General features: G+C 38.3%; 1 protein-coding gene across 2 annotated transcripts in view; it reads left to right on the forward strand.

The window, feature by feature from the left end:
• Positions 1–26,559, forward strand: part of CrebA (Cyclic-AMP response element binding protein A) — a 133,828-nt gene that overhangs the window by 88,125 nt on the left and 19,144 nt on the right. For both annotated transcript variants that reach the window (XM_034969815.2, XM_034969816.2), the window contains exon 2: positions 20,366–20,564. In XM_034969815.2, coding sequence (XP_034825706.1) covers positions 20,366–20,564 — 199 coding nt within the window. The remainder of the gene's footprint in view (positions 1–20,365; positions 20,565–26,559) is intronic.

Raw genomic sequence — 26,559 nt, forward strand, 5'->3', positions numbered from 1 at the left:
AAAAACAACACGTCACCACAAAAAGAAATGTAAATCCTGATTTAGACCTAGGCAAAGGTCCGACTAAATCAGCCGAAATGACCTGAAAAGGTCTCTCGCAGACTTTAGGCTTCCCTAGCAGACCTGGAGTGGCTGATGTCGTGTGTTTATACGCAGAGCAAGTATCACAATTCTTAACGTACTCAACCACGTCCTTATACATACCACGCCAAAATATCTGAGGGATAATCTGCGATGAGTTTTGAACACACCAAAATGACCTGCAGTTGCATCTGCATGGTTTTGTTGCATAATTCTAAGGATGTCGTTCTTGTGGACTACCTCTTTCCAGTCGAACTCACTGAGAAGCTGGTATTTACATTTACTGTAACGATATAGTTTATCGTTCAAAATACAAAAATTCGGAAAATTTGCTGGATTGATTTTACAGCCATTAAATGTTTTGTCATACCAGTCATCTACCAAAACTTGTTGACTAGAGTTATCATTACGATCACCAACTACATCTACGTGTATGAGTCTCGACAAGGTATCCGGAACTACATTATCACAACCCTTCCTATGTTCGATAACAAAATTATACTGTGATAATCTACAACCCCATCTGGCGAGTCGTCCTGAGGGATTTTCTAAATTTAAGAACCACTTTAGGGATGCATGGTCTGTGATAATTGTGACTGGCTTGGAACCAAAATAAGCCTGAAATTTCTCCACTGCAAAAATCACAGCTAGAGCCTCGCGTTCCGTCGCGCTGTAATTCCTTTCGTTTTTATTTAGGCTCCTACTGACATACGCAATGGGATGATCGCAACCATCGGTTTCTTGCGTTAGCATACCGCCAACACCATATGCAGAAGCATCACAATGTATTTTGAATGGTTTTTCAAAATTCGGTACCGCAAGAACAGGTGCGGTTACCAACGCATTCTTCAATGTATTAAATGCTACCTCTGCCTGTTCGCTCCACTCAAATTTAGGTGCGTTCTTTCCTTTACTCGTTAGTCTATTGAGTGGTGCAGCGATGGTTGAAAAATTCCTAATAAAGCGCCTGTACCAAGAACAAGTGCCTAGGAAAATCTTTACCTCCTGTGCAGTTTTTGGGGTCGGAAAGTTCAAAACTGCGGCAACTTTTCCAGGATCTGTGCGTAAACCAAATTCATCTACTATATACCCTAAATATTTCAAAGAGTTCCTAAAAAAATTACATTTATCAAAATTTATGGATAGTTGAGCCATTTTTAGTTTATCCAGAACTCTGTTTAATAAAATTAAATGGGTTTCAAAATCAGCAGAACAAATAACAATATCATCTATATAACAAAATACTATTCCATTTTCAATATCACTACAAAAATTTTGATTAAATAACTGGTCCATTAACCTCTGCTGTCGTGCTGGTGCACCGCATAGGCCAAACGGCATGACTTTAAATTTGAATAACCCTCTACCAGGAACTGTAAAACTGGTTTTTTCCTGAGAGTCGTTAGCTAATGGAATTTGCCAGAAACTTGAACTTAAATCAATCGATGATAAAAACCTTGCCTCTTTCAAGCTATCTAGAATTTGTGGAATGTACGGTATTGAGTATGAATCCCCCTTTGTCACTGAATTTAATTTCCTGCAATCTAGGCAAAATCTCCAGTCTCCATTTGCCTTTTTCACTAAAATTGCTGGGTTATTCCAAGGGCTTTCACTCGGAGTAACTACGTCCATTTCCAGCATCCTATCTAACTCTTTACTTAAAGCTTCCTTCTTTTCGGGAGAAAGTGGATATTGTTTTATTTTTATTGGCAAGGCATCACCGGTGTCAATAACATGTTCAATTAATTTTGTTCTACCCAATCCAATTTTCTCTGAAGAAATATCTAAAAATTTATTTACTACAGATTGGGCTAATTCTTTCTGTTGAGATGATAAGTTTTCAAAAGAAGTGATGGTATGAATTTGTTCATTATCAATCGCACAAATATTGTAAAATTGAGAAGGTGCCTTAATTAATTCTAAATTATCAAAAATGCCAGGGGCTAACTGAAATGTTTTCCAAAAGTCACAACCAAAAATAACATCCGCTATTATAGAGGGTACTACAAAAAATTTTATTATGTGAGTTACGGAATTATAAGTAATCGGAATAAACATATAACCCATGCAATCAAGTTTGTCTCCATTTGCCACTGAAAATGTGGTATCAATACTGCTATGCAGTTTATAACCGAATCTCAAAAAACCTTGTGCGCCTGGTTACCCAAAATTGACGCGCAAGCACCGGAATCTAGTAAACCTGTAATCTCAAAACCGTCAACAAAAACCTTTAAATGTGGCCTAAAGTCTCGTTTATCCACTGAATACAGAACTGTGTCAGGTAAAAGGGATGTTTTGTTGTTAATGACCAAGTTCTTTACTTGTGTCTCTGCACAGTTCTTACTAATTAGTTTTTTGAATTTTTGTCCGGAGCGGGTTTACTAATCGCCTTTTTACTACAACTTGGACATGTCTTTACTGTAAAGTTCTGACGTCCACACGAAAAACATCTAATAAATTTCGGAACTGTCCTGCAAAATTTAAAGGAATGGTTACCCTTGCCGCACTTGTAACATAGTTGTTTATTTGTTTTCGTAAAATCAGTGCCTTTACTTGTATCAACCTTAGGTGCAGGTGTGACTGAAAGTGTGTTTATCTGTTTTGTCACTTGTTTGTAAGCAAACTCTGAACTTAAAGTTGATACAGTAGTTATCGGCTGTCACAGCGCGGCGGCGGGCGGCGGCACGGGCGCGGAAAATTGAAAACCGAAGCCTTCCGCCCGCCGCTCGCCGTGACGACACCGGCGCCGCGTGACGTCACGTCGCGCCCTGTGCCAGGGTTATGGGGTGTACACTCGGGACGAAAAGTACTTTACATGATAATATGTAAGATACTAGCGACCCGCCCCGGCTACGCACGGGTGCTATGTAATGCAATGTACCTAAACGGGTAAAATGTACTAATGTGGTGTCAGTGTGGTTATTTTGTTACATTTCAAAAGAATAAGACACCACTTTCAATGAAAGCTCTCAGTCGGCTTGATTTCTTACGACATCTTGAACAATTATCGTCATATTTCAACAAATTAACAGAAAACTAGACTATATATTATAAACCTTCCTCTTAAATCACTATCTATAAGTGAAAACCGTCTTAAAATCTGTTGCGTAGTTTAAAAGATCTAAGCGTAGAATTAGATGAGACAGTAGAATAGAAGCATTCGTTGGTACTTATTGGCTGTCGCAGCGGCGGACGGCGGCACGGCCGTGGAAAATTGAAAACCGAAACCTCGCCCCCGCCCGCCGCGACGACCGACGTTGGCGCCGCATGACGTCACGTCGCGCCCCGTGCTGGCCCTGGTGTAAGCTCGGGGTGAAAAGTACTTTCACTAAGTTTTGTGGTTTTGATATCAGCGGTTTAAGTTTAACGTTACTATTGCCAGTGAATATGCGTACAGGCGTAGGTAGATTCTGGTTAGCGCATGCGTCTAGCGGAAGTTGAAACGCAAGTTGAAGGCGCACAGTGTAGTTAGATCTAGAAAACAATTCATCATCATCATCATCATCATCATCATGATGATCAACCCATCGCCGGCTCACTACAGAGCACGGGTCTTCTCTCAGAGTGAGAAGGGTTTGGCCATAGTGGAAAACAATACATACAAAACAAATAAATAATGTTGTTTGCTAGCTCTTGATATCATTATAGATTTATTTTATGGATTTAAGTTAATTATCTTAATAGTTTCTACGCAACTGTACCAAGTGACATTTAAAAAGTGGTTTTACTATCTAAAGGGCAATTTAGATTATGCGTCGGCGTAACGTCGTCTGCATCCAGGAAACTGTACAGCTGGAAAATTGTATGGGAATGGGATCTAATTTATCAATGAATCGTGCGAAAGCGTGGGCCGGACCAAATGATCTAGTTTTAGTATCGATGTTCTATTATTTGGAAGGTTTTGTTTAGTAAAAAAGGTCTCGAAACATATAAGACTAGCTTAGGCCTGCGACTTCATCCGCGTGGTTAGGTGCTTAAAAATTCCGTGGGAACTCTTTGATTTTCTGGGTTAAAAAGTTGCCTTATATCACTCTCCAGGTCTTTAACCATACCCATCCAAAACACGTCAATCTATTGCTCCGTTGCGACATGATTGAAGGACAAACCAACAAACAGACACACTTTCGCATTTATAATATGAGTAGTGAAGTGCCAAGGGCCCCTAAGGAAAAAGAAAGGACCAAGTAGCCTTCACTGAAATTAATGAGAAGTCACACTTCAAACACGAGCTGGAACATACATAGTTGAAAATATAATATATTATTCTGTGTTTGCGAATAAATATAGAAAATTCTATAAAGCGACTTTTATTGGATTCTTGTGAATTTGATACGTGTCAACTTTTGTATTTTGCACGATTCAAATGTTCTCAAACTGAAATTACAGTCAAGTGAAATCCTAGAGATAAATAAATTCTTCTTCTTATAATAAAATTGTTACCGGTACAGAAAGTTTGATTTTATGCGTATTATATGAAACACAAAGTTGCGCAGTTTAATCGACATACTGGAATAAAGATGAGGATATCTTCCATGAATAAATTCCATTACGGAATACAAGCGACGCGACTGTGACATTTAAAATAATTTTCCGCTACGGAATTTCTATAGCTTTTCTGGTTCAGGCGTAGAAACCGCATTGGTGTTTCTCGTCCGCGAAGGCAACTGGATTATCTAGAAAATTGGATATAGTGAAGGAGATTCGATTTATCAATGAAACGTGGAAGTATATAGGGTCTGTAGACTCTCTACTACGCGGAGAGACCAGCGCAGTTGACGTAGACCATGAATAACCATGAATAATAATAGATTCATGGCGTAGACGTGCCGCCATGCTGCCTTTTGACTTGACCGAGTGATGCGCTTTTGCCCAATTTTGCCAACTTATTTCATTTCACACTTTTGAATAGACCAAATAATTTATCACTGGTTCGGAATGCTGTTCCTACCGAAAAGAACCAGCAAGAAACTCGGCGGCTGCTCTTTTCAAATATTTAATTTACAATAATATTAAGCCATACGTCGTAAGGAAACATGCATGATTGCTTTAACCGTGAAGAAAAACATCCTGAAGAAATCTGCACCCCTGAGAGTTCTTCATAATGTTCTCAAAGGTGTTTAAAGTCTACCAATCCGTGTTTGGACAGCGTGGTGGACCATGACCGAACCCTTTTCATATTGTGGGAGACTTATGCTCAGTAGTGAGCCCGGCAACGGATTGGAATGATGATGATGAGCTTCCTACTTTATAATTTTTCCACCCCTTAGCTCTAGGCTCTAGACATAAATTTCTATTAATTTATGACGTTAGGTCTCGTTAGGTATTCTTCCGGACAAGCAAAATACACTTTTAGCACAATTTATTCACTACCCTACACCTACGTAATTTTCACATTTCCATTTTAATAGATGGTGCTACGCTCGTGACGTCATAGGTGTCTAGACTAATTTCACGGTGTGACGTCACACATCCAACGCTCCCTATATATATCACGTACAATGTGTGTATATATATATATATATATATATATATATATATATATATATACACATTGTACGTGACAGGTCGAGATGGCAATCGAGGTATGAGGCGGGGGGATGCCCCGCACGCCCGCACGTCACGTTAGCGCGGGTGCTTTGCGGGTGTGCGGAGCGTCCCCACCCCGATTGCCATCTTCACCTGTCGCGTACTATAGCTTCCACTCATGGAATAACTTTGATGTCATTGTCAATGAATACCAATTAATTGGAATATTTGAAAACCATTAATTGCCTAGAATGTAATTACATATAACTAATTTACATTAAATTAGTTACGCTTGTGGCGTAACTGTAACCTAAAGATTATTTAGTGTTTACCTTAACGATTAGTTTCTTGAAAAATAATTATCTTTAAAAATTAACGAATTTTATTTAATTGGTTTTTTGCAATATTTTGCCATAAAAAAAGACAGAGATGCAGAGAGATAATATGACTTTTGTACAATACATAACCAGACTATCAAAACGCTAAAAATTGCGGCATACCCACCTTTGTTTATAAAGCTATTTTTCAATAATTATAGTCCGTACAACGGTACGGTACCCCTTTTAAGTAAGGACTAAAATCGTACTTTTGACATGAAATTTGACACAAAAAAATTAAATGGCGCGTGACGAGTATAATTTTTATTTATTGATAAAAGGTTGGCACTGCTTTGTCCAAGGATTGTCCACCCTGGTAATATGTAATTTTATACTCGCTTTCAATTCTTATTTTGGTATATTATCTTGGTATTTTCATGTGTCTCTGTCTTATACAAACGTAGTATAAGACATAGAGACACGTCAAGTCGTATACAAACTTAAATCTATCACAAATAGGACCTAAGTATTATCGACTGAGTAGTAGGTAAGCTCTGAAATATAAAATATGTCCATTAAAATTGTGTACATCGTCAGTTTATCGGATTTTCGAATTATGCGCCTTGCCCATTGCCACTTTATCGCCAACTTTGAGTTGTTGAACTATGTCGGTTACACTGGCTCTCAGATAGATGTCCTTAATCCTTATTCCTGATTTCATCACGTAGAGTTCATCACCAAGCATAAGAGCGATTACAACACTGCACTTCCGTCATCCGAGTTCTATCCGTCAACCGTGAGAATACCAGCGCGATTATCTACGACATAAATGTCATAAGCTCCCTTACAAAACAAAAAGGAACGTATTTTCACGGACTCGAATCGGATGAGTGCGTAACCGCCCGTAAGTCTTGATTTTATTATGTTGGCAAAATCGATAATTGATCTACAACTGAATATACTTCAGGAAAGCTTTCGTCTTCAAGGACAATTTCATAAGAAAGTACTTACCGATATGGAATAGTAATAGAGTTTGTTTAGCGTTTAAAGCAATAATTATTCCTCCAGTCTATATTGTCTAGACAAGCCTTAGTTCTATATCGTATCTAAATTAGTTCTGTGTGTAGCCTTAACTCAATAAAATATCTCGAGGGAATCTTATTTTCGGTACTGCTCAACGTTGATAGGCTATTTTTTTTTTTGGTTTATTTTTACTTTAGTAAGTTTTTCGCATGACTTATACACACATGTACAATATTGTACATTTACGTTTAGAAAGATAGCGGTTTCGTAGAGCGTTGTCTCTGTCGTTGAGACCGACAAAAAGTCACATGTGTATGAGTGACAGAGACAACGCTCTACAAAGCCGAAATCTCAATCTAAAGATCGATGTACAATATTTCTTGCCGGCTACTGTACTACAGTAGTCTACGATTTACTTAAGATCTAAATACCTTTTACCTAGTAGGTACATACGCAGAATAAATTATGTCAACTTAAAGCTAAAATGACATACAAAAAATCCATCAAACAGTAGCGTTAGGTATTATTGAACTAAGGCAATCAACTCAAACATTTTCCCCTCTCTATAACTAACTAACGGACACTGTTATGCTTTTAAAGAAGCGTGCAAAATACAGTCAAAATTAATAGTCTAGCTATAAACATTGCGAAAATATGCCTTAAGCTTTAAGAACAAATAACAAAATCGCTTGGCACAATACAAAACACATTTAGTTTGTGTGTACACTGTACTGAGAATTTCTCAAGCAGTCAAGCCATTCTATTATTCTGTGACCTATTTTGAGTGCATGAAATGGTCCACATATTGCAAGTTGCATCACACGATAGCATATGCACTATGCATGCAACGGTGCGACTTTAATAAGGCATAATGGTGTTCTACAATGGAATCTTTAAACGAATAGCGTTCTAGGATGAGCTTCGATGAATTGTGTAACTGTAAAGTTAGGACGTCCGCCGTCTAATCGGAGGTCGGGGTTCGATCCCGGGCACGCACCTAATCTAACTTTCATGATGAGTCATATGCGTTTTAATTAATTAAATATCACTTGCTTTAACGGTGAAGGAAAACATCGTAAGGAAACCTGCATGCCTGAAAGTTCTCCATAATGTTCTCAAAGGTGTGTGAAGTCTACCAATCCGCACATGGCCAGCGTGGTAGACTATGGCCAAAACCCTTCTCACTCCGAGAGAAGCCCACGTGCTCTGTAGTGAGCCAGCGATGAGTTGATAACAAAACTGGCACTCGCTTACGTAGGGTAAGTTCATACTATCTACATTTAAAGAGGTAAAGGACAAACTTCAGAAGACTGGCTGAAGATTTTTTTTAATTGTGAGATTGGCTTGTGTTTGACAACAATCATGCCTCATAAAAAAGCGATGATGTGGTGTAGGTTGGAGTGAGCTTGCCTAGAAGATGCCTATTCAGTATTCACTCTTGTCTTGAAGCGGACGCCGGAAGAGCTTTCCATCCCTTAACGGTTCTTATCAGAAGCGTTGAGGAAAAACGCTTCGTACGAGTAGATTAGATGTAGACCACACTAGGGTGCCAACGTTCAAGGTTTCTTGTTTTCTGTGGTAATCTTAATTCATCCAAGGTGGTAGTACGGTAAAGGAGGGACAAGGGATAAATAAATTTTGTATTTTACAATCACTTGTTGGTCTCTTGGCTTTTCCTTGAATCACGTCGCAACAGAGCAACGGATCGACGTGATTTTTTGCATGGGTATAGTTACAGATCTGGAGAGTGACATAGGCTACTTTTTATCCCGGTAAATCAAAGAGTTCCCACGGGATTTTAAAATAAATCCACGCGTACAAAGTTGCGAGCATCACAATTTTTTTAAAAGAATATTAGCCGTGGATGGCCCTTGACTAACATTCCACCCTTTCCTCTCCAATTAAGCGTGGAGCTTGTGCTAGGAGTAGGTACGACAATAGTGCAACTGGTAGGGTTTGAACTGGCGACCTTTCGGATTTCAGTCCGCACCTTTAACCATTGAGCTATTTAGGCTATATTTATGACCATGTTCATTTCACATTCCTTTCAGAATTCAATCGCTGCACACTTGCCACATAAAAATGTAAATCGTGATCACTGATGTCCCTAACAGTAAACGCATCTCGAATCTCAATTCATGCAAAATTTCACCGCTTACCTCCTTCTGTTGACTTTTCGCTGACCTTTTTTCGACCTTTTATTACTTCACACCTAGTGTTACGCGAAGCTTGGGATATCTAAAAAGAAGACATACACAGCTCATACTTGCTGAGATTAAACCTTGATTTTTTGCGTGAAAATTTCAGAAATTCTAGCTAGGGCAAGTTAGCTAGTTTAGCTGTATTGTATAGCTTTGCCGATATGGTCGCCGCGCGCTGCTAGGTAATTTGAGGAACGTGTTCTCAAGAATTTGTCCTTCTTTCTTAGAGAATCATTGAAGCTTCAGGCTTCTTTGCAATGTTGGCCTCGCCCTCAGGTTCAAATTCGCTGCAAAGTAGACTTTTTCCAAACTACCTCATCATCATCAACCAAGAGACGTCCACTGCTGGACATAGGTCTCTTGTAGGGACTTCCACGCGCCACGGTCTTGCGCCGCCTGAAACCTCCCGTGACGCATCTGATGTCGTCCGTCCACCTAGTGGAAGGTCTTCCAAAACTGCGTCTTCCGGTGCGAGGTCGCCATTCCAGCACCTTGAGACCCCAACGTATATCGGATTTACGAACTATGTGCCCTGCCCATTGCCACTTCACGCAGGGTATATCCACCCGTAATCGGGCATCCACCCTTCGCTTTATATATCCTCCAACATCTTTCCATCCAGATCTCATGGAAGAGTCGCAGCCAAAGCACAGGCAATCTGCGATTTGAAAATCAAGACACTTACTGGGAATCGAATCCAAGACTGCTTTGAAGGCTCTGCAGCGTGAGAGAGGTTGTCAAAATAATAGCCGATACAAACGGTACTTGAACCGGATACGAAATAAACGAATCCACTATCGGACGGTGAAAGTAGATCTCATAAAAAATGCTCCCATTCCTTGCGCTTGCCGGTTGATATTTCACGAGACATTCACTTGAGACCGGCAACAAATATAGTAGGGGAGCCCAAGAGGCTGAACAGGGATTTACTCGAGCGTCGTGGGGACCTATTGGATTGTGAATATTAGGTGCTAAACAGAAAAAAAAGGTTTTAATATGATGTAACCCCTTTCACTAGTGGGGAGAGCGCGTACAGGTTTTCAAAAATGAAAAAAAATTCACAAAGAAATATTTTAAATTTTTATTAATAGTAGATATATAATGCGCCCCACGTGTTTTTTTTATCGCAAAAATATTAATTATCTGCCGGTTTGCATAGTGGCGGTGGTCGTGCGAAGGTGTAGAAGGGGTCCCTCCATCTTATGCTGCATTATCACTTCCCACCAGGTCTAATTGCAGCCAAGCGCGAGTCTATAAATTTAAAAAAAAAGAAAAGAAAAAAAAAATTAACGCAATCAAATGGGCGATTTTTGAAACTTTGTGACTCTCCCATTTCCTTAGTCACGCTCAAATTGCCAGATCAATGAAATACACACTTTTCTGCATCTAATTAGCTTACCTTGTCTTAATCTGACGCGCTCGAGTAAATCCCAAAATCCTCTCTTGGGCTCCCCTACCAATAGACGTCCAAAAAGGGCATGGTTTGAATCACAGAATCCAGAATTTGTGTAGAGGTGATAAAGGACCGTGAGCAGGATGTGTGGATGCCGCGACTAGTAAAGCATCAGTTATGCGTTATTGTAAAAACAGTCGTGTTCGCATAGCATTAAAGTTCATGTTATGTTGCTTTGGATGCTACAAATTTATGTGCTTTCGAATTATTACTGTATGAGAGAATTGCCAAAAAGCAGCGATATGCTTTCCAGAACAGCAGATATGCCTTATTTAAGATTCCGCTGTTTGAACGTAATGAGAAAGCTCTTAAAGCCTTTTTGACCCTATTCCAAGTAAGACATTTTGATCTCCAAGAACAATAACAAAGTAGCGCACATGTAAACAGACTTGTTTCCTTGTTCTTCTCCAGGACGCAAGCTATTCTGTCCCCATTTAACTAATATTAGAAAGGAAACAAACCACTTTGATATACTTTAGAAGGCTTTTATTCACTGTTCACATAGTAATTATTATTTATATCAACACAAGAGCAAACACCACGTTCTACGCGCCCGTTCAGTGTGTCGTTTCGCTTAGATGCTACTCCGCAGAGCCTGCTACAGATAATAAAATCACCTAGTTTTTATCCGTCTAACACTAACAACAAATAGACTATACATTATCGGATTTAAAATAGGTATTACGGATTAACACTCAATTGATATAACTAACTAATTAATCTGTAATCTCTATAATCTATCGATAAGTTACTTTACAATTACAATTTTTGACGAACAACGTTGCCAAATAACTTACCTACTGGCTACTACAGATTATATCTAGATTGATTATTTATTTCGGTCGTAAGTTGCCCTATTCCAACATCAATGTAAGTTGCAGACCTATCCCAACACAACGCATGTAAACAATCAAGTTAACCTTCAATTTTTTACGTGCAACGTATACTGGCGCACTGTGAAATAGCATAGTAATTATTACTGTACGACCTCCAGCTATTTAGTTAGAGGTCGGATCCGTCCAATTAAATATTACTTCAAAATGTATTGAAATAATCTTCTCGCACGACTTCGATAGAGAATCCACAAGTAATTTGTATTTATTGACGATGTATATTTCAGACATAAAGCAAAGGAATGATAGTGTATAATTATTGTTTCTTTAATTAGGGTTCCGTACCTCAAAAGGAAAAATGGAACCCTTATAGGATCACTTTGTTGTCTGTCTGTCCGTCTGTCTGTCTGTCAAGAAACCTACAGGGTACTTCCCGTTGACCTAGAATCATGAAATTTGGCAGGTAGGTAGGTCTCATAGCAGACATTTGAGGAAAAATCTGAAAACCGTGAATTTGTGGTTACATCACACAAAAAAAAAATTAAATTGTGGTCATGAACAAATATTGCTATTTTCAACTTTCGAAGTAAGATAACTATATCAAGTGGGATATCATATGAAAGGGCTTTACTTGTGCATTCTAAAACAGATTTTTATTTATTTTTATGCATAATAGTTTTTGATTTATCGTGCAAAAAGTCGAAAAAATACGACTGCAGTACGGAACCCTCAGTGCGCGAGTCTGACTCGCACTTGACTGGTTTTATTTAATTAGCATTGCTTAATTTGAAGGCGAGTAGGTCGATGCAAGTCTGTTTTTAGAATGTCAAATGTTTATCATTTTTACACGACTGCCCAAAAAAAGGAGTGTAATGTTTCAGGGTTCGTGTGATGTATGTTAGTTTCTTTATTTCACCATAACTAAATGCCTGAACAGATTAATATGCATGGGCTATCGTTAAAATCCACATCATCCCGAGTGACACTGCGTATAATTTTTTTGGAAAAAATTCAATAGGGCGCCATTTTCAAATGTGAAAAATACTTTTTAATTTGTTTTTGGTGGCAGTCGTGGTTTTCAATTACGACTTGTTGTGGAGTTAGCTAAGTATTGAGAATTTTCGCGAATCTTGAGCACTGTTGAGAACTATCGATGAAATATTTTGATTAAATTGCTCTGTTTGTTATAACGGTACTGTCTATTTTGTGTGGCCATCGTGGTCAGTAAAAGTAACAAAGGACAATGACTATCTCTTAGCTCGATTCAGATTATAATGTCGATAGCTATCCGCCCGTCTTAAGATTTGACTCAAATTCGAACTAACGAGCGAATTATCTATCTATTGAATTTTTCCGGCTTATTCTTGGTACAATCATTCCTTTGAACCGAGACGGTAGATATATACCTACCTACTAATATTGTCCGCCGGTAAAAAACCGGCCAAGTGCGATACAGACTCGCGCACCGAGGGTACCGTACTACAGTTGTATTTTTTCGACATTTTGCACGATAAATCAAAAACTATTATGCACAAAAATTTATAAAAATTTGTTTTAGAATGTACAGGTAAAGCCCTTTCCTATGATACCCTACTTGGTATAGTTATCTTACTTTAAAAATTGAAAAAAACTAATTATTTTTTCAAGAATTAAAAGTTAACAGAAAATCTGTGTTACAACTTACAAATAGGTGTTAGCAGATTTTCTGTGTTTAATGCAACAATATGACCCCAATTGGTTATTTGCTTAACAAGTACTTAATAAAATAGTCATCTCAAAATGTGTACCTATATAATATAAAGTCAGCAATCAAAATTAATTTTAGAAGACTAACTAAATTCTAAATACTTACCTATGCTAGCGAGCAATATTTACAGGTCGTATATCATATAATATTAAGTACGAAATTTATAGCATTCATAACCATAAATAAGCTTGTATAGAGGTACCTATTCTTGAGAAACAGGAAATCCTATAAAATCAACTGAGTTGATGGGTTTCTCAGAAGTTCACTGCGCCTTCGTACATTTTAATTTCAGAAAATGTTTTTTCTTTGTTTTTCTTTTATGATTTTTGAACTTTTTTGAAAGGATTGACTTTCACAATATGCCAATAGGTTTTTAAAAGGTCACTGTGAAAATTGTTGACCTTTATACTAAAATATCGATATTCAGCTGTATCGTTTCATAAATACAAAACGTTGTTTGTTTGCTCTAAATCGATTCATTTGAATCCATCTATTGTTTACTCTCAAACCAATTTTCAACTAACTCCACGTTTGTTGCTCTCAGACCGATGTTCAACCGATTAAATTATTTATTGTCTAACTAGCGACCACCCGCGTTTTCAGCTTTCTAGGTCCAAGGGTTTGTGCTTGGCATTGATATTATGTCAGAGAGTGAATCAGGGCTTTCTCTTTTAGTATAAGATCTAGTACGTGTTGTGAAGCTGAATTAGTGACAATGGGCAGGGCACATAGTTCGAAAACCCGATAGACGTCGGGGTCCCCAGGTGCTACAACGGTGAACTCGTACCGGAAAACGCAGCGTTGGAAGACGGACTAGATGGATGTCAAAGGGAGCCGCTGGATTCAAGCGGCGCAAGACCATGGCTTGTCTATCGGTTGACAGTGATGATGATGATGAGATCTAATTGATCTATTACAGTACGCGGCAGAAAATAATGTACATCGACCTCTAGTAGGAGATAGCGGATTTGCAAAGCATTGTCTCTGTCGTTGGGACCGACAAAACGTCATATATGTAGGTATGAGTGACAGAGACAACGCTCTACAAATCCGCTCTCCTTCTAAAGGTCGATGTATGTTATTTTCTGCCGCGTATTTGCTATTAAATCGATTGCAAACATTTCTGAGTGAGAGTTTTGCAGAAATTGGGTTGTAGTGACATTATAGTTATCTGCGGCAGTGCTATTATTATGCAAGGTCCGCCGCGGCGCTAAACTAGTTTGCTGACTTATGTAAGTTGCGACATCCTTGCATATATCGATATGCAGGGGTGTTCGATAGACAACACATAGGTATATTGCAATAATTCATCTAACTTGTGTTGTGCTACCAGATTTAAAGTTTTTCGCTACTCGGAGAGCATGTTAAGTCGATGTCGGCTATAATATGTAGACACTGAGGTTTAGTATTATAATTCAATAGCTATAGATTCAATTACCTACCAGTTTACTTTTAATATTACATACACATAAATATTATAAGTAAAGTACCTACATATTATGTAAAACCTAATACAACTTATAAGCATATTTTATTAGTGCTTAATCGAATAAAATCTGTTAAACTATTCATTACCTACATTAAACTACTGATTCATTAGTTACCTATTGTTTAATATTGCTAGCATCACTTTTATTTGCTCTCATTTATTTCGTTGACGCTAGACATTTCTTAACTGCAGTTTTGTACGAAGAGCTGTCAAAGACTTGCATGAAAATGCATTTCACTTAGTAGGTATCTCACGATTTCATGAGTAAGTATTTCTTATTTCTATATCTATCGAAAAGCCACAGTGATCTTCTATAATACTATGTAAGTACATAATAAGAATATCATGGATGTATTACATAAATATGTATAAGTAGTATTATAAGGGTATTATCAGAGATCAGCTGTTGAAAGACGTGTCACCAAAGTTTGACATTGTCTCTCTCAATATAGCTTATGTACAGTGCGACAAGGCTATCTTGGCGCATGGCGAAAATCCGAACTAACTGTTGCCTTCAAGTGTCCCCTTTGTTCTTGTTTGAATATTCTAAACCTTGTACTCCAACAGCGCCCCCCTGTCAATGTCATTCAAATGCCAAGAGAGCCTTGTCGCACTGTATACATCTGTAGCAACCACAGTAGTAGTGGATACCATAAAAAAATAAAAAAAAATACAGACATTTACTTTTACAACAATTTGCAATTGTCACATTGTAAAAATCACATCTTCCATGTTAGCCCTCCTGGGCCCTATTGACTCTGTAGTCATACTTTAAAAAAAAAAAAAAAAAAAAACTTTTATCTATTAAAAATTCACCAATTTTGTAACTTTCCAAACATAGTCACTGCATGAATGTAGACCTCTTACGAATTGTCTTTGGTGAATCATAGCATTATTTTGCAAACTGTTACGAATCGCTTAGGAATTTGGAGGTAGAAATAACAACAATACATACCCACTTGTGACAGTTATTTCAATAGGTACTTAATACTGAAAACTTCAGCAATAGATTCAATACGTATACTTATTATATGGTACATTGTGATCAGAGCAGCGTTGATCCTTATGAAATATCGCGGGTTTCCAACGTGGTTGATTTTAATATAGTTATTTAAATGCTTACAATGCTGCCTGGTCTGCTGCTGGCTTCGGCGGTGGCTAAGGACCATCTAACCGGCAAAGAGGTTCCGCCAAACGATTTAGAGTTCCGGTACAATTACGCGTAGAGACAGAAATCGGTTTGGGGTCACTTTTTGGGGTGTGAATTTAATGCAGTGAACACAGGCAGTAAAGAACATATAGGTAGGTAAGTAGGTTTCGGCCATGCCCCTTCCAGACTAGCTCGCAAGTTAGAATTTACTATGATCTCACCAATACCAGTATTCTGGACTACGTATAACATTCTAAATAAATATAAGTGTGTACACTATACATATTAGGTATATATATATATTCATTTAGGTATACAACATAATACGATTGTGATTCTAATTCCTCACTTTAACTAAAGCGCCTTTTGATTTCTATTCTACAACAGTGTAGAATAGTCCCCATGGCGATTGTAATTGAAATTAGCATCACGTTCCTAAGTGTAAAAGTCGGTGTTTCCCACAAGCGGTGGCCAAGAGGCGTGGACCAAGAGGACAATACCCCCTATGTACTGGTAAGCAATACGCCGAATTTGAAAATTTTAATCATAAATAAATAAATCCTTTATTTTGCTAGAATACATGTAACAATGGTAGATAGTAATGGTAGAAATATGTATATAGGTATATATTTATATATATTTGTGTACTATTTAGTATGTAGTGTGTATGTAGTCTAATTTATAGTAATATAATATACCTAGGGCCATTTTCGATTGCCGCACCAACCCGTGCTTTCGTGATTCCTTCCGTCAAAGGTTACCTGGAAGTAAGGTTGCCAGGTCGCCAAACCTAATAGCCGGACAGACCAGCCAGTTTGGCCGGACATTTGGGTAGAAAGGCCGGACACCCTACATTATTGAGGATTTTGTGTCTTAGTATTATTGACGATAAAAAAATTGTATGTCAAATCAAGCTTTTTTATTATTATTGTCATAAATCTTGTTGTCAGGCAGCACTGCCGCCTGCGGGAGCGACCGACAGTCGACTCGCCTGCGCTCGGCCACGCTCGTTAGCGAAATGTAAAAAGCCCAACAAAAGCCGGACAAGCCGGACACCGTTTATTTTGGCCGGACACGCAATCAAAAAGCCTACCTATGTCCGGCTTTATCCGGACGTCTGGCAACCCTACCTGGAAGAGATCGCTTTAGCGATAAGGCCACCTTTGCATGCTACAGCTATTAGATTAAAATCCTTGTATGTTTTTATTTTGTTTACTTGTGTTGTGTGCAATAAAGTATTAAGTAAATAAATAAATAAAATTTAAAAAAAAAAAGGGAAGGAAACTTTCATTGTGGAGTAGTTCCACATAAATCTATTGATTCTATAGAATTATGTTCTTTACAAACATTTCTATAATCATTTTTTGCCTGGTAGGTCTATGACATTGACGCGACGGGTCCGCATTCCGAACCTTCTATGAACACAAAAAATTATTCGTAGCCTTCGCAGGGTCTATTAGTTTAGTTATACATGATCAAAGAATCCAGCAAAGAATCTAACAAACATTCCAATAAGGCTTTTACCAACCAATCTAAACGGCAATACAAATAAGGCAGTGGTCGTCCACCTTAGGCGTTATCAAGTGGTTTGGCTCATCGTGAAGTCCGCGGGCGTTGGCAGGGGTCGGCGACCGTGTTTGGCGGGCGTCAGCGTTTATACATTGACTTTAACTAAATTCGCTTCGACTACTCAAACTAAGGATAAAAGATAGACTGCACCTAAACGGGGCGTCAGAATATGAAGCAGGCGCAGCAATGCCGTTTTGTTACAAATGTTTACAATGTTTTAATTTATAATTATATTCCTATATTCAAAATTAAAACCCACAATTACAAACGCTTAGCAATCCTACAAATGACTTAAAACTTAGAGTCGCCACAAGGTCATGGTCTTAAATGGGGAATAAATTTTAAAAGACAATGTGAAAATACATTTCAGCTCTTTTCGTGACAGTTGAATCTGAGGAAGTAGTCGATTGATTTAAGTTGAAAATACGGCCCTCCGTTCACACGTCCTGTCGTTCCGATGTTTTCCGCTTGACTGCCGCACAGCCAGCTTTGAAACTGCCTACTTTAATATTTTCAAATTATGAAAATTGGGCAGTTTCGTGACTTGGAATACACGCGGAATAATCTTGTGATGACGTCAAATTTGACTCTACTTCACCCATACTAATCCATACTTATATACCTATTACCCACTAATATTATAAATGCGAAAGTGTGTATGTCTGTCTGTCTGTCCGTCTGTCTGTCTGTCTATCTATCTGTCTGTCTGTCTGCTAGCTTTTCACGGCCCGTTCGTTTAACCAATTTAAACGAAATTTGGTACAGAGATAGCTTGCATCCCAGGGCAGGACATAGGCTACGTTTAATCCTGGAAAATCAAAGAGTTCCCACGGGATTTTTAAAAATCGAAACTCACGCGGATGAAGTCGCGGGCATCACCTAGTATTATATAAGAAAGCATGGCGTAAGTGAGATACAATTTAAATGTGATTTGTGTCTATGTTATACTTTGCTGTCTGTCACACGCTGGCTTCACTCATGTTCGCGAGATCTCCGTCTATATTTACCTCCAGTCTTTGCTCCACTATTTGAGCGGCTCCTATTTACAATCGGCCAAGGTGAGGGTCGAGCGAATCAGAGTTAGAGACGCGCGAATTCATAGCTCGTGCTATTGACCTCGTGCTCGTATGTTTTGAAGCGTGCCTGAGATTTTTCACGTCATACTTATGGGGGAATTACATTTGGTCGTTAATCACTACCCGGATTGACTTCACCTAACACCTTCTTTATAAGGGCAGTTTTTAGTTTATTTATGGCCCCAGGCCCATTATTGACGCCATGAACGAGCTTATTATCGTTATAAAAATTAGGTACCTACTAGTCAACCAGGTAGAACCAGTCAACTTAATTTTGCTTAGAGATTTGCTTATAACCGAATTACCGCTGATAGTTCTCCATAATGTTCTCCAATCCGCACTTGGCCAGCGTGATGGACCCTTGTCGTCCTGAGAGGAGAACCGTTCTCAGTAGTGAGACAACGATGGGTCGATGATGATGATAATGATGAATTACCGCTATTGTTCCTTTACATTGTTTTGTGTTTACTTGTTGTTGCATGTTAATTTGTTCTTCAATTTTTAGCTCTTACTTTGATTAATCTAATGAATGTTATATATTTTAATGTTTTGTTTTATTATTTATTTTTTGGATATCTCTAGCAAATAGTTATATTTAGACTTTAATCAATTGTGTCAAGTTTCATTACTCCAGGGATGGGCGATAGAATTGCGACGCAGTGTTTCCCTAATGCAGTTCTATCGATTGTGTTGTTTTTGTTTACACATATTATTTTACTGATTATTAATTATTATAGTGGTTTTGTAAATTAATTGATTGTGTACCAAGTGATTAATAAACAAATTCTAATTCTAATTGTCAATACCCCAAATGTCATAGGTATCCGAATGCGAATTTACGATCAAGTGTGGTTCCGCCATTACATAATAATACCTATGTAGGTATTAGGTACGTTCCTATTGGGTATGTTTCAATAGTTATTTACGTTTGAAATTCCATGGGATATTTCACACAGCTTCGAATCACTCGTCTAATTAAAACTTGATGAATTTCGTAGGAATATCGTTACGATCTCTTTGATGTATGTACTTAATTAGCATTAGATTACATCATAACCCACCATAACCTACGAGTATTTAATTAGTTCTCAAAATTCCTGAAATTACACGGTAGACAAGTTTCCTAAAGCTTACTTACGGTTACGAGTAAGCGGGTGCTACGCGGCCTACGGGTAACTCCCATCCGAAAAGTTAGGATGAAAATAATAATATTATAATTAATACCTACCATAAGCTTGGTTTTTAAGGCTCCGTACCCAAAGGGTAAAATGGTACCCTATTACTAAGACTCCGCTGGCCGTCCGTCTGTCACCAGGCTGTATATCATGAACCATGATAGTTAGACAGTTGAAAGTTTCACAGATTGTCGCTATAACAACAAAATACTAAAACACAGAATAAAATAAATATTTAACGGGGATCCCATAGATAATGGTACGGAACCCTTAGTGCGCGAGTCCGACTTGCACTTTGCTGGTTTTTTTTATTATAGTCTGTTCACTTCTTTATAGGGGTACAAGAAGAAATCTCCCTGCTAATGGTATTATGTAGTCAAATTATCACTACCCATACCTATTATAAATGCGAAAGTTTGTTTGTCTGTTGGTTTGTTCTTCAATAACGCCGCAACGGACCAACAGACTGACGTGATTTTTTTCACTTTTTGTCCCGGAAAATCGAAGAGATTTCTAGGGATAAAAAGTAGCCTTTGCCAATCTCCTACGGGATTTTTAATAATCCACGCGTACGAAGACGTCTTTACGAGTTAACGAGACAGCACGTGGGAATTGGTATTCCCTGGGACGTGCTATGCTATATTTATATCCACTAACCCTGATGACGTTTTCCGTCCAAAAGGCTCCAATCAGACATTTTAAAATGATTTTTCTTTTATCGACAGGATATGCAAGATGTGATAGACGAGGACACAGAGATGAGCGACTGGCTGATCGAGCGCGACTCCAAGATCGGCGTGATCCTGCACGACAGACTGATGACGGACGCGGCGCTGGGCGCGGCGCCCATCAAGACAGAGCACTCGTACAGCCTGCACTCAGACGTCGAGTCCGCACCTGCCTCACCAAACACCAAAGTTGACGGTGAATGCCAATTTCTTTGAATACCTAGTGTGGAGACCACTAACAAACGACACTGTTATAACCTTTTTAGGGTTCCGTACCTCAAAAGGCAAAAAGGAACCTTTATAGGATCACTTCGTTGTCTGTCTGTCGTGTCTGTCAAGAAACCTATATTATGGTATTTAATTTAATTTATTTAGTTTAATTTATTTTTATGCATAATAGTTTTTAATTTATCTTGCAAAATGTCGATACTATACGACTGTAGTTCGGAACCCTCGGTGCGCGAGTCTGACTCGCACTTGGCCGGTTTCTTAAAATAATGTCACCCGTCCACTCCGAGCACGGGTCTCCCTCCTCTCAGAATGAGAAGTGTTTAGGTTATAATATGATTGGCAACTTCACACACTTTTGATGGAACATTATAGAGAACTGACGGCGCAGTGGTTAAGCGCTGTGGTCTCATTAATGAGAGGTCCCGGGTTCGATTCCCGGAAAAGGCTGTATCTAACGATCACATAAATCACAGGTTGATCTGCGGGGTAATTCGCTAACTCAGTATCTAACATTGACTGATATCCACCGAGCTCATTTGACATTGCTGCTGCACTGAGTAATTTTAAAATATTTTTCGTAGAAAACCTTCAACGGATTAAAATTAAATATCAAATGAGCTCGGTGGCTATAATTAAACGTTAGACACTGAGTTAGAGAATCAGTTGGCAGATCATAAAATGTTGTATCGTAGGCCGTGAGTTTTACAGTTTCATTCAATAAAATTCGCTGCACACTACGTTACGTGAGTGCATGCAGAAACAAATGGTGTTTTCTTAGCATCGATCAAATAAAGACGTCATTTTATTTTAATCACGTTTTGCTTAGCGAGTGGTTTATTCAACGGTTTTTTCGTAACGAATTTACGTGCAATATCAAATTATCTTACCAAAGCTAGGAAAAATACTAATTTAAACTTGGTAATTTTCCTGGCTTACCAAGGACTTTTTATTATTGTATTGTTCTTATTATTGTGAATTTATGCTTGGATTTCCCGAAACTGAAATAATAGGAAAATAAGACGTAGAGGCACACTAAATTTATTTTAATTTTTAAGGAAAACTAACGCAGGTAGTAATAGAAAGTACCTACACAAGAAAAATTTAGCTAATTACAATTACCAAATATGTAGGTATAAGTACCTACCTATCGTATAGGTTCACCCTTCCAACAACAGAGCTTAGTCAACGTTGCTTTACCAAGTTGTACCATACATTAAACTTCTCAGTATCATTTATGGCTAAACGATCATTGCAATTGATTGTATAAGCTGCATTCTCGCTAAAAAAAATGATTATACTACCTACATACAATGATTCATCCCAGTAGAAAGTGATCAGCTGATCACAGATTCATGTTATGAAACTAAATCGCTATTGTTATGATCCAAAACTAACATGGCGTCACTAGATTCGTTTCGCTTTCATCATTGCCTAATTCTTACATACCTACATACTCCTACTCTTCATCAAAATTTTATTTACCTGCGCCAACAAAGTCCTGGCCAATCGCAAGTCTTCAATAAGAAGAAAATAGTGTAAAAAAGGAATTTATGCGCATTGTGTTCGCTTCATCATCATCGTCATCATCATCGTAACTTATCGCCGGGCCACTGTGCACGGGTCTCCTCTCAGAATGAGAAGAGGCTATGCCATAGTCCACCATGCTGACACCTTTGAGAACATTATGGAGAACTCTCTGGAATACAGGTTTTATAATACGATGTTTTCTTTCATCGATAAAGCACTTATTGATATTTTAATTTCTTAAAACATATTCTGAAAAGCTAGAGATGTGTGCCCGAGAGCGAACTCCAGTCCAGACCTTTCGAAAAAACCGACGTCTTAAACACTAGGGCCTAGGCTATCGCCACTTTTAATCACATTTTTTATTTTAGCTGGGTATTTATTATGATTTTCTAATTGATTTTATTTTTAATGAACTCTCTATATTTTCCGCTTTTCACGGTACCTATATCTGGTACAAGAATATCCGAAATGGACTATCTCCTTTTTATTGGATTGCATGGCGATTTAATTTTTTCTATCTTTTGGAACATTTTCACGAACTATGCAAACTATATATGGAATCAACTCCCTTCGGTGGTGTTCCCATTAGATTATAACATGGGACTATTCAAGGGGCGGACCAACAAGTTCCTGAAAGGCGTTGGTGGTTCCTCTGGTACTGCAAATGTTCATGGGCAGCGGTAGGTAATCACTTGACATCAGGCGACCCGCCTGCTCGTTTGCTCGCCATTTTTATTTAAAAAAAACTTATGAATATGCACATGAAATATCAGGAATATGTGCAATAATCGCATAGGTAAGACTACTCGTGCGAAACCGGTGTACAACAGCTAGTTATAAATAACAATTTAATTAGGTAGTTCTTCTCGTTCGTGTACAATAATAACTGCCACACAATGACGGTAATGACATCGTGTTTATCTCGTATCAGCGCAACTTTCGTGTGAACAAGGCACAATGTCGATCGTGTTACTATAACGTTCTATAGACGTACCAACTTCCAACTCCAACAGACAACAGCCAACCTACGAAGTGTAATATTTTGCTTTTATTTTGTTTTTTAAAGAATATTAGCCATGTTTACCATAACTAATATTCCACTTTCCCCTTCAACTAAGCGTGAAGCTTATGCTAGGAGTAGGTACGACATTAGTGCAACGGGTTGGGTTTGAACCGGTGACGTTTCGGATTTCAGTCCGCTCACTTAACCGTTGAGCTATTGAAGCTTTGTAAATCGTCATTGAAATAAATGAGAAGTAACAATATTATGAATATTTACGTATGTACTTACATTTTTCATATCTATACATTTTGAAATCTCGATTTAGCTCAACGTGTAAGTGGGTTAGTAAAATACGAAAAGTTGTAGATTCCTATCGTACCAGTTGCAATAGTGCCCTGCCTAATAATAAAACTACAAGATTTACACTTAGTCAGAAATGGTATAGGTTAGGTACGTCGTGCAAAACATACATTATCAAGTCATATCGTAGGTATATTTAGAGCTCGTGTGACCTAATTCCGCGTAACGATTATCTGGAAGAAGTCCATTTTTGCAAAACCAATCAAAATACCGACGTTACTCTGAAAAAGTTCGATAACGACATGACACTATGAATAGTCTACTTAGTAATATAGTCGCAGGACTGAATCGAACTGACACGCAGGGTGATTACGTAAAACGTTGCAGTAGCGACAGCAACGCGACAGCAGTAGCAATGCGACAGTTCATTTGCTGTCTCTCTTCTTCTTATTTTGATTTGTGGCTATTGCTCTCTCTCTCTCTCTCTCTTTCTAGCCGCTGTAACGTATGATATTTGACAGCAATGATCGCGAGATGTACCCCTCACGCAAGCCTGTCGCGAGATACGTAATCACCCCGCCATTCAGACAAGTCCGCTGCCAATCTAATCCGTTATAATTAGAAGTCGGTATGTCTATGGATGCTTAAATAATATTCGTGTAGCACGCAGGGTGCATTCACACTGCGCTGTAGGGGCTCCACACACTGATAACATTGTTTAAAAATATTTTGAGAAAAAACACTCCACAACCGTTAGATAAGTTACCGTTGTGGAGCTCAACACAAAGAGCTTTTGATAAGCAACTTAAAACTTGTGGGGTCACAAGAAAGTTATTTCCGGGATTTTCTATAGATTCGTATCCGAAAGTCTCGTTAAAAACCTCAAATATGTATAAAAATATATTTACTGTCGTCATCTATTTATATAAGCTTCATGTTCTATCTCTTTTTATCTTGGATGGAAGGGAAAAACCATACTTAATTTTTTTAAGAAAAAAAAAAAAAAGTGGTTATTTCCTTAAATTCAGGAATTCCTTGTATCAATAATATTATCGGTGTCAGTACTTGAAATGATATTATTGCAATTAAAACGATAACAGAAATTTATATTTATCGTGGACCATTTACAATTTTACAGTGAGGCCGACAAAACAATATTGGTTACTGAGCTGACCAAATCGTAATTTTGACGACCTCCCTGTCGTAAGCGCTTGTAATGAGTCTAAATCATAGAGCAGAAACAAAGCTATGTTCTGCTCTATGGTCTAAATCGAAACCTTTCGACGACCTCCCTGGCGCAGTGGTGAGCGCTGTGGTCTTAATAGTGGGAGTTCCCGGGTTCGATTCCTGGCAGGGATTTGGAATTGTATAATTTCTAAATTTCTGGTCTGGTCTGGTGGGCGGCTTCGGCCGTGGCTATTTACCACCCAACCGGCAACAGCCAAGCGATTTAGCGTTACGGTACGATACCGTGTAGAAACCAAAGGGGCAAGGGGTTTATTAAAAACTGCCATACTTTTCCAGGTTAGCTCGCTTCCATCTTAGACTGCCTCGTCACTTACCACCACGTGAAATTGCAGTCAAGGGCTAACTTCAAACTTGTATCTGAATTTAAAAAAAAACCAACCGTTAATAGCTTGGCATCTTGCAGAGCAAGATCATGCTTGGATTGATTATAATACAAGTACGTCTAAAGTTAGTTCCTACCCTAAACCTATCGGTTTTTTTTAATTTATAGAAGGTGTTGGATTCTAAACAATAGGTACTTACCGTAGATTGTCCTTACCACTAAGTGCTCTCTGCCCTTCAGGGAAGGAAATGCTACAACTTATGTTGCATGACTAGAAAGAATTAACCACCAAAGAGAAATGACAATACCTTAGAGGTTGAAACTTAATGGATGAAGTCATACCGTAGCTAATTAGTAGTTGACCTCTTCCTCGTGTTTAGAGAGATATTATAATTTTTTTTAATTTAATAATTTAATTATTCTTCAAAATTGCATTATAATAACAATAATATGCAATCCATATTAGTATTATAAATGCGAAAGTGTGCCTGTCTGTCTCTCTGTCTGTCTGCTAGCTTTTTACGGCCCACCCGTTCCGATTTCGATGAAATTTGGTACAGATAGCTTGCATTCCGGGCAAAGATTTTTCAAGACCTAAATTCACGCGGATGAAGCCGCGGGCATCATCTAGCAGATAAATAATTATGTTACCATCAAAACGACTTTTAACTGAAATAATCAGTCAAAACTAGTTTTGACAAACGACCTTGGTTAAAACCGGTTTTGACTGAAAAATACTAGATAAAAGTACGGTTCACTAAAAACAGTCAAAGTGATTTTAAATCTTGTGTCCCCCGGCCCTACGCAGTCGTATCCTACCGCTAACTAGATTGTTTTTAAATGAGCTACGCCAGAAGACTCACTTCGTAGCTCCTTCATTCTCCTTCTGGCTTCGCGCTTTACAAAAACACTAGACCGTGTAAATAAAACAGGCAAGACTGCGTGGAGTCGAGGAGTTCTGATTTCGTTCTGGGCCACATTTTTATGCTTATAATATGCATTATTTATGAACTTAATGACGAATTATTCCAGCGAGGAGTTTTTACCGGAATTTCAACCAAAACTACTTTTGAGGCAAGTCGTTCGTCAAACTAGTTTTGACTGGTTTTTTTTTTCAGTTAAAAGTAGTTTTGACTAAATCAGAGTTTTTATCTGTAACATTCACATAATATAGTACGCGACAGGTCGAGATGGGGGTTGGGGACGCCCCGTATACCTACACAGCCCCCGCGCTAACCTGGTCCTTCCGCCTCGTACCAAGATTGCCATCTTGACCTGTCGTTTACTATAGAAACGACAGAGCCGCGCGACCAAGAGTGGTAGAGGTACCCACTAAATTTTGGGTAGGTACCTAATTAACAAAAAATGCAAACGACTATATTGGTTTAAGAATTTCCTAAAGGTTGTATGAGTAGCTAGGATATCTTTATACATTACATCTTATATTTTTGTGTACTTGACCTTAAGGTCAAAGGTAATTTACTGTTCGTTGAAAGTTAAGAAATAAATTGGCATGGAGAATTCCTTGGTTTAAAAGTACAAACATTTTGATGGCTCAAT

The sequence above is a fragment of the Maniola hyperantus genome, chromosome 6 (genome assembly GCF_902806685.2).
Source record: "Maniola hyperantus chromosome 6, iAphHyp1.2, whole genome shotgun sequence".
Lineage (NCBI taxonomy): Eukaryota > Metazoa > Arthropoda > Insecta > Lepidoptera > Nymphalidae > Maniola > Maniola hyperantus.